At 35.7% G+C, this 13,290-nt stretch overlaps 1 protein-coding gene across 1 annotated transcript; it reads left to right on the forward strand.

Annotated features, from left to right (window-relative positions):
* The first annotated feature begins 611 nt into the window (after positions 1 to 611).
* Positions 612 to 13,158, forward strand: LOC109149256 (sister chromatid cohesion 1 protein 4-like). The gene is made up of 15 exons (XM_019296916.1): positions 612 to 1,418; positions 2,096 to 2,357; positions 3,746 to 3,843; positions 3,961 to 4,004; positions 5,574 to 5,620; positions 6,340 to 6,427; positions 6,552 to 7,437; positions 7,514 to 7,930; positions 8,064 to 8,205; positions 8,782 to 8,918; positions 9,960 to 11,041; positions 11,774 to 11,807; positions 11,949 to 12,060; positions 12,602 to 12,731; positions 12,850 to 13,158. The coding sequence occupies exons 1-15, from the start codon at positions 1,295 to 1,297 to the stop codon at positions 12,946 to 12,948; spliced, it is 3,702 nt and encodes a 1,233-aa protein (XP_019152461.1). The 5' UTR covers positions 612 to 1,294; the 3' UTR covers positions 12,949 to 13,158.
* The last annotated feature ends 132 nt before the right edge of the window (positions 13,159 to 13,290 follow it).

Raw genomic sequence — 13,290 nt, forward strand, 5'->3', positions numbered from 1 at the left:
GGTAAATTAGTTGTTAGTTGATAGCTGTTTGATATAATTTTTATTTTTTTCTGAAAAAGTTGTTTTGAGTAATTTTTTGATTTTTAATATTTTAGAGTTACAAAAGCTAATTAATCAAATATTTATATTAATTTCTTAACCAAATCAAAAAGTTAATAATGGTCAAATAAGTCAAAATTGGTTTATAGGCTAACTATTTTACTTCAAGGTCTAAATAAGTCTAAATTTGTTTAAACTAGTTGATTGTGTTCTAAAATTGTTATATTTACAATTTACACTAAATTTGTTTTAACTAGTTGATTGTGTTCTAAAATTGTTATATTTACAATTTACAAATTGCTTGAGTCAATTTTAAAATAGTTGATTGTGTTCTAAAATTGTTATTGTTATATTTATAATGTAATAATAAGGTTGGATGTTTGAGTCATTTGATAAGTGTATTGTGAATTGTTAAAGTGACAGTATGATGGATGTTTGAGTTAGAAGTGTAGAACACAAAAGTCTACTGAACTACCATACACGCCCTTCAAGCTGACGTGGATGTAAAATCTGGTCCGTGGCTAGGTAATCCGACGGCTAAAAGGGAATAACGTATGTGCACCTGGATTACACTCTTCCAAATCTCGCAACAGTGTAGGGAAAAATGGAAAATTTTGACATTTGAAACCATGGCGCTTCTTCGCCTTCGATTCCCAAATTAAAAATTCCCGTTTAACGCCCAAATCTCGTCTCTGTAGTTCTTCTGTCACTTCCCAGTACTAACTACCTCTTCCTCCTTTCTGTCTGTCTCCAAGACTACAACTAATCTTATCTTATAGTCGTATAAACAGTTGATTTGCGGCTGGATCTCAGCTCGGAAATGGCGTAAACGTGTTTGTGCCGTTAATTTCCCGGTTCAAGAAGCCTTTGGAGCAAAGATTCTGGTTTACATTCGTCAGTGGCAGCTGGGGAATTTGGTTTCAATGAGTTTTAGCTCTAAAAACCCTATCTTTAGAATTTGAGCGCGCTATTCGTGACAGAGCACATTAAAGCTGATAGTTGCAGTGGATTGAAGTTGGATATGGGGGTTCTGGTGATATTCATTTCATGCCCCGGGCCAGATTGAACTTGTTGGGGGGAAAAAGCTGGGTTTTTGAGCTACGACTTTTGGGAGTTTTGAGCTCTAGGGTTTAAATTCAGGCGTTCTTGTGAGAATTAGATATTTCTTTGTATATATGTACCGATAGAGAAGCTGTTGAAGTTGTTGTTGTTGTAGAGTTCTTCAATAGGGCAGTGAATTAGAAAGAAAGACGAAATGTTTTATTCGCAGTTTATCCTGGCAAAAAAGGGGCCTTTGGGAACCATATGGATCGCTGCACATTTGGAGAGGAAGCTCCGAAAGAATCAGGTTGCTGATACCGATATCGGCGACTCTGTAGGTCAGTTTCAATATGCTGTTTTATTCTGCTCTTTTCCCAATTAATCTTGTGGTCTTCTTTTGGGATTAGGAGTTCTGTTTCTCCCAAAGAGTACCTGGTGTAGTTTGTTACCGATAACTGAGATGCATAGAAATTGATAGACATTATTTAATTATGACATGTTGCCACTTCTTATTTCCCCCTTTTTTGAGGGAGGCTGTTGCTTGGTCCACCACCCTGCTTGGTATTTGGCTGCATTACTATAGTGCTTCACTCAAGTGCAGATTGGCTTTTATCATACATAGAAGACTAGGGTCTTGGTATCAGGCATGCTTTTGAATCAAATAACATTTATTGACTCTTTAACTATGGTAAATTATATGATTATCAATCTCAAAGCATGAAGATTGGTGGTGACTATGCAATGATGCTCAATATTCAAGTCTTCTTTTTTAATTGAGGAAATGAAACAATTTTCATTTATGGTATCAAGTATTCGGGAAAACTGATATTTTCTGTTTCTCTATATGGCTTCATTTTATTATTCCTTTATTGCTATCAGGCTCCAAATTGGCTTTGTTTTGTTTGTATTTTCATACTCCGTATATGCAGAGACGTTCTATCCATTTTTTTAAAAATTTTTTTTGCTAACATTCTCTCTTCGTTGATGCTTACTTGTACTTCTTCATTCTCAACAGACTCTATTCTTTTTCCTGATGTTCCTATCGCTCTCCGTTTATCTAGCCATCTTTTGCTTGGCGTTGTGAGGATATACTCTAGAAAGGTGAACTACCTTTTTGATGATTGTAGCGAAGCTTTGCTCAAGGTAAAACAAGCTTTTCGCTCAACTGCTGTGGATTTACCCCCGGAAGAATCAAAGGCACCATATCACTCTATCACATTGCCAGAGACTTTTGAACTTGATGATTTTGAACTGCCTGACAATGACATTTTTCAAGGGTTTGTTCCAAGATATTTGCTTTTCCATGATATTTTTGTTTAAATTTCACAAAAAGATGAGCAGAAATCAATGTTGCTGCTGTGTGATGGCTGTTAATTTAGCTATTGTTCAAACCCTGTTTTATTGCTTAGACTTTAGATATGAAGGAATTATTAAATCCATTGGGGCTTGTTAAGAGTCCACATTAAAAATAAGAGAAATATAGGGGTTTATAAGGCTATGGGTTAGACTAGCTAATTGATTGGATTCAATCTTTTAGTGTGTTTGACCCATGTGCATTATAGCCCAGTTGGGTGACCTTGACCCAATATTAGATTCTAACATCGTATCAGAGCTTGTTTGGTCCACTCTGTGTTCACCCAATTATCTGTCTATAGTATTGGTGGTGTCCAAGCTTCCGTTTTAGGGAGAGGGTCCAATCCCAAGTTTGTTCGGTTCACTTTGAGTTCACCCGGTTGTTTATTGTATTGGTGGCATCCAAAGCTTTCCTTTTAGGAGAGGGTCCAACCCAATTGCAAGTGGTCAACCAGTTTGATTCAAAATTGCCTAATTGTCCACTATAGGAGGAGTGTTAAGAGTTCCACATTGAAAAATAAGAGAAACATATGGGCTTATTAAGTCATGTGTTAAACTAGCTAATTGATCGAATTCTTTTAAACATCAGTGTTGCAAAAAATTAGTGTTGCAAAACATCAGGCTAGCTAATTAAGAGAAACGCCAGCGTTGCAAAAATCCCGCCTAAGCACCGATTAATCGGTGCCTAGGCGCTAGGCGCTGGCTAGCTACCTAACGTATCACCATAATCGGTGGTCTAGGCGGATGGCCGGCTAGGCGGCCTCATAGGCACTGACTAGGCCGCCTAGTCGGCCGATTAGCTATTATTCCCTTCGTTTTTAAATGAGTTATTTCACTCAAAACGACATTATTTTGAGCGAAATGACCCTAAATTGTTCAAACTTTAGATATTTTTAGGTTAATATTTAATATTTTAGTATTAGCTATTATATTATTAAATAGTTTATAATTCTCAAGTCTTAAAAAATTTAAACAAATTTTTAAATAAAAAATACACAGGTCCCTAGGTGCGGATTAATCGCCGCCTAGGCACCCTAGGCACTCGGCGCCACCCGAGCGCCCGATGAGCGGCTAGTGAATTTTTCAACCATGCTTTTAATGTGATGTGCATTACAACCCAATTGAGTGATCTCGGCCAATCTTAGATTCTAACAGTGCTCAATGATTTTTTTTTTTTTTTTTTTTTTTTTAAAGTTTAGAATATGTGCCTGAGTTATAACATCAGTGAACTAGAACCATTGAGTGCTTCACAGTACTATTGCATTTTCAATAGGGTGTACAAACATCTTCATTCAATTCTCAATTTGTGCAGTAACTATGTAGATCATCATGTGAGTTCAAGGGAGCAGATCACGCTACAAGATACGATGGAGGGTGTCACTTACTCCACTTCTAAATTTGGTCTGGATGGTATGTACTACTTTAACATGAGACATGGCAAAGACATATTTATGGCCGTTTCTCTATGATGGTTGTGCATTTGTCCTTGAGCAGCTTGTTAATAAAACTTTGATGCTTTCTTCTCAGAGAGGTTCGGTGACGGTGACACTTCAGGTTTGGACCTTGATGAGGTAATATGTAATTAATTATATTTGATTTTTCATCTCTTTCATATTACTGTTGATGTTGTTATTATTATTGTTGTTGTTGTTATTCTTATTATTGTTATCTAATTGGGATTTTTTTTTTTTTTTTAAAGGAACAATTCATTAGGCCCGGAAAAAGAATAGTAAGATCTCAAAACCTAGACAATTTTAGACAACTATTTTGGGAAATGTGTGAGTCAAACTTTTCTAATGTTTTTTGAAAATCCCATCTCAGGCATTTTTTAGAAACATAAAATAAGGCTATACGCATTTCCCAAATGCGTTTGACCCAAAACTTAAATATCTAAAATACTTTTTTTTTTTTTTTTTTTTTTTTTAAATGTCAAATGTGTTTACCAAATGCGTTTGGCTCAAAAAGAAAAGAAAAGAAGAACTCCACATAACATACACCCTACTCGGCTTCCTCAGTACATCTCCAACCACACACAATTACACTCTTGTTGACAATTCTCTCGGGATTCAAGAATCTTAAACTGCTGCTGCTAGCCGACGATAATCTCCAATGCTGCTGTACCGCCCTCTCTGAGGACATTATTTGCCTAGACATTTCGGTGGCATTAATAATAGAGGAAATGTTTCCATATGCCTGCGTATTGTGATGTTTCCAAAGCAGCAACATAGGAAATCTTCCCCTTGTGCCAAATGCATTTTGTAAATGCGTTGGGCAATAAAAAGCAAAAATTAAATTCTAAATACATAATACAGTATATTTTGAATGTTTACATTCTGGGCCAAACTTTTTGCTTTATTTCATTTTTCCAAAAAAGCTGAAAATGCAATTTGAAAAAAGCATCAAATGCATTTGGGAAAATGTTCCTGAGAAAGTTTAACTCAAACTAGTTTTGCCTAAAATTGCGCATGTTTCAAAATCATCCTATTTTTGTCTGCGCCTAATGAATTGTTCCTATTTTCGCCAATTTCCCTATTGAACTAGTGCTACCTTTTTGAGTAACAATACTTATGGAGTTGCTCAACCACTAGAAGAGTTCTTTGAAAAGATAGTTGAAGTTGCGTACTTGCATGTTAGATTGCCAACACATTTCTACTGGTTCATGCTTTGAGGTCTGCAATGTTCCTCTTACAAAGGATACTCCAGTACTACAAATACTGAAAAATTGAGCTTAAATGTCTAAAGCACTAGCATTTGAAAGTGCACTGAATACACCCATAGTTAACAATCATAACTCCAGTACTAGTGTACTACAAATACTGAAAAATTGAGCTTAAATGTCTAAAGCACTAGCATTTGAAATTGCACTGAATACACCCATAGTTAACAATCATAAATGCATAATTGTAAATGTAGACATTTACTAAGGGTTTTTTTTTTCCTTGTGGTGTCATCCCTATGGACAATCCATTATACTTGGATATTGGTTGGTGTAATATATTACTCCTCTCTTCTAGCATACATCCTCACCCTAGATACACACTTTACATTGCCATCCTATTTTGTTTTGTTTTGTTTTGTTTTGTTTTTTTTTTTTTTTTTTTTTTTTTTTTTTTTTCTGATTAAATATTTTTGGGATACAGGAATTACTTTTGGACAAGTTTGCTGCTACAGGAGATGCTGGTCCAAGGTTAATCTCATGTTACTATTAAATTTCTAAAACCTCTCACCGTCTCAGCAAAATATAATAATATAAGGTTTTTAATAATCTAATGTTATCTATTAGATCATGCCTATACTACATTCTTTTTGCCCCCATGATTTTTTTTGGGAGGGGTAGACATTTGCCATGCCAATGCCTTTCTAGCATCCGTTGATGGTCCTGGCTTTTTAATTCTGCAAGCTGGGGCAAACTAAGCATTGCAATATTTTATGGTATAAGGACTGGAAAAAGCACTAAGTATGTTGCTCTTGACAAGACTTTAGTGACTCGGTTTACGTCATTGCAATCAATAACCAGAGTTGTTATAAACTTATAATCCAGTATGGTATTGAAATTTATAATTGTTAAATGACATAATATGCAATGGTGTTCTATTGATATTTTATGTGACCTTTTTCAATATGTATTAGCATTACAATAATTGCACCTTTTAGCTACCTAGCTCTGTACTTCTGTCCTTTCTTGGAAGCTGTTTTCTTCTGTACTCATTTAAATGAGTTAAATCCATTGTCGTATGAATAAGGAAGGTCATTGGTGTCCTGGTCAATATCATATTCTATTATTTGTTGCCATTCATTACGAAATTAAGTTTACAAGGCATTTTCTGATTCATTTAATGCTACTGTAATTGCTAGTATACACATTTTTGATGTCATCTTTTGTTTTCCTTTCTTTTCTGATTTTAGTACTGATCCTCAAGCATCTGCTGAACCAATGACTCCTCTGAAGCAAGATGAACTTAATGATGCTTTGGCTGCAAACTCAGAGTGCATGGTAATTGGACCTGTGGAGTTACTTGAAATATAAAATGGCTGCCTTTTCCCATTTGCTTGATGCATTTTAATATATATTTTTTTCTCCTCTTGCATCTAGTTAAAGGTTTTTCTTTCTTGAGCAGATAGATGGTGCTGATGGAGATGCTGATTTTATGGAGTATGCTCAGGCCCCTGACACACCAGGATTGGTGGAAGAGCCAAATTTATCTAATGTTCAAGAGACCTCGGCATGCGATGATCTTCTGGAACCAGAATGTCAGCATTTAACAGAATCAGACATGAAAGAAAATTTGGGAAGTATTTCTCAAGGACTTGATGTTCATGATGGCAGTAGCCTTCAGGGGAATTTGTCTTTGCACAGTGACACAAATCCCAGTGGAGATGTCCCTTCTGAGGAGAATGGTTTCCATTCAGGACATGGGCAATTTCCACCTCCTGGAATCTCAAATTATTGTGCATCATCTGATGATAATACTTTAGCATCTGGAACACCTTCTGTTCCTGTTGATACAGTTAATGCTGTCAACTCATCTGTGTTGGAATTAACTGATAAGAATCATAAGACTATTAATGCATCTGATGATCTACAAAGAGAGGAGCACTTGCAGAATGGGATTTTCAATCATGAAAAGGTTGATGTTTCTTCTGATGGTGGCTTTCATGAAGATGGTCCAATACCCAATGGTATTAGTATGGAAGAAAGTGCTCCTGGTTTGACAAGTGTTGACCTTTCAGTTTCAGAAAATATTCTGCAAAGTGATCAGACATCACTTAATGTACAGGAATCTATAACTTGTCAGGAACAAATTAAGTCCAGTGATTTAACATCTTCTGAAATTCACATTCTTAAATCATGTGACACTCAGGTGAGCCAGGCCAATGCTTCAATACCATGTCATGATCCAGTTCTCGAGTCCAGGTTGCCATCTGATGTTTCTGGTCTCTGTGCTCCCGAAACTTGTAGAGAGGAGACATCATGTGCTTCTGTGCCATCCACAACTTTCAGAGGTTTGTCAGTCAGTTAATGCATTTAATTCTTATAGGAAATTTTATTGCCTAGTGACTTGTTCCCACAATTTTCTAGGTGAAGTGTGCCATTCAACTGATAATGTAGAACAAATCTCTGAGGACAATCACATGAAAATACCTTCTTCATGTGAAGACAATCATGCAGTTTGTCTTACATCAAATGATCAAGTGGAGAATCTGTGCAGCTCTGCTCATGATCTGGCAGCCCCTGAGAAATTGCTTTCAGTGCCAGGAGGGCTTGTTGATTTATCTAGAAGTGTTCTAGAGGAGGCTACACCAGGGGAGTTGACCAAGGTCAATGAAAGTGACGCTGCTGAATCTAATAATCTCTTTTCAGGACGAAAACGTAGTTACACTGAAAGCACTTTAACAGAGCAAAGTCTAAACTCGTTTGAATCATCAAGGATGGCCCATTCCATTAGAACCACAGGATTTATTCCTGATGATGATGATTTGTTGTCTTCCATACTAGGTAAGCAGTGTTTCTATGTTTCGCTTTTCTTTTAATTGGGTTTATGCTAGTGTTTAGCTTAAGCACTCAACTGCACATGATTGGACTTTGGTTAAAATCTTGTTCTCTTGTAATGCATGTTGTAACATTACAGCCGGGAAAAGATCTTCAGCTCTGAAACTCAAGCCTACTCCACCTTGTGAGATTACATCTAGCAAACGTCCACGCATTGCTCCTCGGGCTAGTACTTCTAAGAGGAAGGTGCTTATGGATGACAACATGGTCTTGCATGGCGAGTATGTTTCATTTTTTGTGACATTAATGCATAATTGTGATTAACTTTATGCTTACAGTACAATTAGCAATTTTCTTCTACTATTGTTCCTAGTCAAATTAGGACATTCAATTCACCAAGGATATGAAATATATATATATATATATATATATATATATATATATATATATATATATATATATAATTGTCTACAATGTGAAGCATGGCTATCATTTCTTTCTCTAATCATAAAATGCTTCAATCTAGATTAAACTGTGTGCATGAAATGCTTCATCAAAGATTTGTCCTTTATTTTCTATTCAATTTAATTATTTCCTTGACTATCTTCACTTGATTCTATACTTGATCTGCTTTACCTGTATGCATAGAATGGGTGGGATTTCCCATTGCTGATGCTAAGTTTCTATTGTCAAACAAATTCACAGTAGCTGAAATAGCCACATTATTCATTGGGGTTTTCTTAAAGTATTCTAACTATTTTTCTACAATGAATTTTATGACCAAAATTCAAGAACTAACATGGATTAAGGTTGGCCACTAGGATTAATAACAAAATACATAAATTGTTTCTTTACAGTACTATAAGGCAGCAACTGACAAATACTGAAGACATACGTCGTGTACGCAAGAGAGCTCCTTGTACATGTCAAGAAATTTCTGTGATCCAGAAACAGCTATTGGAAGATGATGTTTTCAGTGAGCCAGTACTAACTGGTGAGTTAACTATAAGGCATATGACTCCTTTTATTGCTTTCATCTCTATCAATTAATATGGATCTTTGTCCATATTTGTAAATTGTGTTTGTTGTTAAGTTCTGGTATGCATTCTTGTTTATTTATTTCTCTAACTCTCTGTGTAGCCCTTGCAAATTTTCTCCAGGACTGTAGTCATGGCTGACTTATCATCTTCTTAAAATTGGGATAACATTGATAGAAATCCTCCCTAGTTTGCGAAACTACTGTTAAATGCAGTACCTTAGTTTTTCAAACAGCAATAGAACACCCTCACTAGCCTTTTCTCTAATCACCAATATAACTTGATACACCACAAAAATGGGTCCTCACATATGTGGAAATTTCTAAATATGCCAAATATTGTAGTAAATAGAGTCCAAATGGCTATGAAAACCAACTGCAATAGGGCTTCCCAAATTAAGTATTCCAGTACTGTTAATTGGCATTCTTATTATTGAATGATTGCATTTTTGTAAATGGCACTTTAGGTATAATTTCAATATTTTTTCTTCCAGTTCAGTTAACCAAGTAGCATTACTGGTACAAGGCAATACATGCATGATAAAAAAAAATTTGATCAGATACAGGAGGATGTCCTAGTACACCTGAAGCACTATATGATTGAGTGTAGCTTTACAAACTAGAACGGGTTCAGCTCTAATTTATCCTGATACTTCTCATTGACTGGAAATGGATTTTTTTTCCTTTATTTTTATTTTATTTTTAGTTTTTTTTGACAAGTAAATTTGTAACAGAGAAAGGAGTTGCAACCCCATGTACAGAGAAATTCACTTAGTTTTGGTATTCAAACAACCCCTCTAAAACTTATCTATACAAATTAAATCCTAACTAAAATAGATCCATTTCTTTCCCAGGTGTTGAATGTAACCCAAACCATACTAGGATTAACAGGGAGGCTTATAGGCTAATTTGTCCAATATCTGCTGTTTATTTTTTTGTAATGCACTCTGTAAATATATTTTCTGAAAAGATGATACAAATTTTCTTGTCCTTTTTTAGGTGTCTCAGTGAAGTTGGTATGCTTGAACAAGCAATCATTTGATCTGACAGGAATCAAGGTGTTACAAAATGATGTAACTGGTACATCTTTCGAAAATGTAACTGACAAGGAAACGTCTGTAAATGATGGAAATAGTGAGAACTTGGAAGGAATCAAAGTGTTACAAAATGATGTAACTGGTACATCTTTCGAAAATGTAACTGACAAGGAAACGTCTGTAAATGATGGAAATAGTGAGAACTTGGACATACAAATTACTAACAAGTTAAATGGGCCAGAAGTCACAACAGAAAACTGGACTGAAGGCAGTGACAAACCTTTTGAAATAGGAGATGGTTGTAATGTAGAAGCTGTTCTTGCTAGAGACAAGCAGGTTGAAAGCTATGACCTAGATTTAGATAATAATGATGCCACCCAAATGCTAATGGGTACCAAAGCTAGTGTAGCAGAAGCTCATACCACTCAAGTTGAGCTGTCAGAAAATGCAGTTGCAACAGGCAATGAGGAAACAAACATTTCACTTGCTGGTGCAGCAAATTCTGCTTCTTCAGCTGGAGTATGTTTGCCATTCCCCAGTGGTGATGCTTTAGGCAATGGAAACAATGAGTCGACTGGCCTTCTTATTACAGATTCTTGTGATGAGTCGAAAGAGATGGATGCTCCTGTGCTTATAGATGCATCTCTGGCATCAACTGATCATGTAATGAGTGGTCAAGATGTCACAATGATGGATTTGAGCAATGATAAACTACTCAGTGCTATTGATTTTCCAGAACAGAACACTGTTGATAATGTAGAAATTGAAAGTGAACCTAGAATAGGGGGCAGACCACTGTCAGAAACTGCCCAAGTTGATCCTGCAGTTGAAGTGACAACTAATGTAGAATATGACTCTCAAAACTTGACTAGTAATGATATTTGGGGTGAACTGCCAACAGTAGACTCATTATATTCAGCAGATGATCACATGACTCTGCTAGATGCTACCATAGATGCTGGAGGAGTTCCTTCTCAACAGGAAACTTATCTTCAAAGCATGTTTGATGTGGAAGCCTCTGGTGTTGAGGTGCGTGATCCAAATGTAAGTTCAACTTCATTTTAAGTTCTTTCAATAGTCATTCTTCAGCATTCCAGTTCATTTTCCCTCTTGGGGCTAGGTTAAATTTACTGTTCTTCCCTTGCCTATGAAAATTGATTGAAATTGAAAATGACAGTGTTGTGGAAGTGTTGAGATATACCCATAGGTATACTATTCTTTGAAAGAGCTAAACCAGTCACCTGGCAGTAGTTCAAAAGAATATCCACTGATTTAAATTTCACTCTTTAAGTTTACCTTATATTACAAAGATCTTCCCCAATAATGTCCATGAAGAGCTGCTCTTGGCTGGACAATTGAGGCTTAGTTAACTGCAAGCTGTGGACTGTTGAGTGCTTAGTTTCAAATGTATGTTGTGTCAGAAGAAAATTGTCTGGCCTCCCTAGTTGAAATGCAAAAGATTTTCCTGAGATTCAAGGATCTATAATGTTCAAGCTTGTTAACCAAGGAAGTGTGCCTACTGTGTTCTGGTTTATAGTAATGCGGAAAAGTTTTTGTTTGCATTCCTGTACTCCCTGTTACTCAATGAATAATTCTACCTTACATTCTTTAATGCACTTTCCCATCAGAAAGAGGCAAAGCAGTTATTTCTGGTTCAATTGCCTTGGAGTAATGCATTTGGTTTTCTCTTGGTTTCTTTGTTTGTTTGTTCGCTTCTTCATAGCATTGCCTTTGATTTTTACATGGTTTCGTTTTTTTGTTGGCTTCTTCATACAGGTTTCAGATTATACAGCTGCTATGAATGACACAGGTTTTTTTTTTTTTTTTTTTTTTTTTTTTTTTGTCTTGTGCTACTGTTCCTAGTACTTGGAATTAAAATTCCTCATCGTTGCCTTCTCCTTTCAGCCTTTCTTTATTTTGTGTCCTTGATGTTTGTTTTCTTGATATGCAGAGTTCCTAAATGTTGATGATGATGAGGACGAAACTGAAGCAGCTGATGACTATATTCCTGATTCTGAAGGAACTCGTTTCGCTGATAACAGTGGATGGTCTACCCGTACTAGGTACTTGGAACCTGATATATTATTCTCTGATGCTTATGATTTTTGTTTTTCTTCAGACTAACTGAAAAGACCAGACATTAATAATAATTTGATGTGTGATGCATTTTGTTTCCTTAGTTTTTGAATACTCTTACATGGTTGCAAAACTTCTCTTTTCTTTTTTATTTAAAATAAAAGTTGCAGTATATTATGTTCTTAGTTTAAAGTTATAAAATCATTGATTCATCAGGCCAATTTCATACCTCAGACCTCAGTGATCAAATTTTGTAAATAAAATTACTATGCATGTTGAAAGCCCTCTAATCACTATAGTACACAGAATGCTTTGGAGTTGTCTCTGAAAAATCCTTGCATTTTAGCTTTGCCATATACACTTATTTGTACTGTTTCCATAACCTGAGCCAATGGGGCCTTCACCTGCATTCTTCTTTCTCTCTGTTACCTGGGCTATACACTGAGTGATTAGTAGTGATACTAGTATTCTTTTTTGTGCCAAAAAAAAAAAAAACCGATTAATTTGTTAACTTGATGTGTCTTTTAGAGCTGTCGCGAAGTTTCTCCAGACTGTTCTTACAAAGGAAGCAGAATATGGAAGGAACGCTCTTTCAATGGATAGTCTTCTGGTTGGTAAAAAACGCAAGGAGGCATCAAGGATGTTTTTTGAAGCTTTGGTATGTTCAAATTTCTTGAATCAACCATTTCCCCATATCCTTTATTATCTCGTCTATTTCTTACTTATTGGCGACTTACAATTTGTTCCTCTCTACTAACTCATTAGCTTTTATCCAGGTTCTTAAAACGAAAGATTACATCCATGTAGAGCAGGTGATTCCCTTTGACAATATTACTATACAGCCTCGAATGCCGCTCATGAAATCAGATTTCTGAATCTGATGTTGGAATAGGAAAAAGCATATAAAGTAGGAAAGCGTTTCACATACATGGTAGCTTTTCTTTTTGTTCATTTCTTTTTCGAGTTAAATTGTGTAGAAGAGTAGCTAATATAATACAGATGATAATGGCACTTGGTTGTAACATGTACTTTATTTATATATAAGGTCTATGTATATAGCCTCTAAAAGTTCAGTGTTTTCTGCAGTTTGTGTTGATCCTACATCTAACATTTTAATGTGTATCAGCTTCTTCATTTCAGATTGGAAACTTTCTGAAAGTTATACTCAATGTGGTGGGTTCCCAGCATTGATTGACCCATTTTTTCACTTAATGAGC

This window comes from Ipomoea nil, unplaced genomic scaffold, assembly GCF_001879475.1.
Source record: "Ipomoea nil cultivar Tokyo-kokei standard unplaced genomic scaffold, Asagao_1.1 scaffold2159, whole genome shotgun sequence".
NCBI classification, from domain to species: Eukaryota; Viridiplantae; Streptophyta; class Magnoliopsida; order Solanales; family Convolvulaceae; genus Ipomoea; species Ipomoea nil.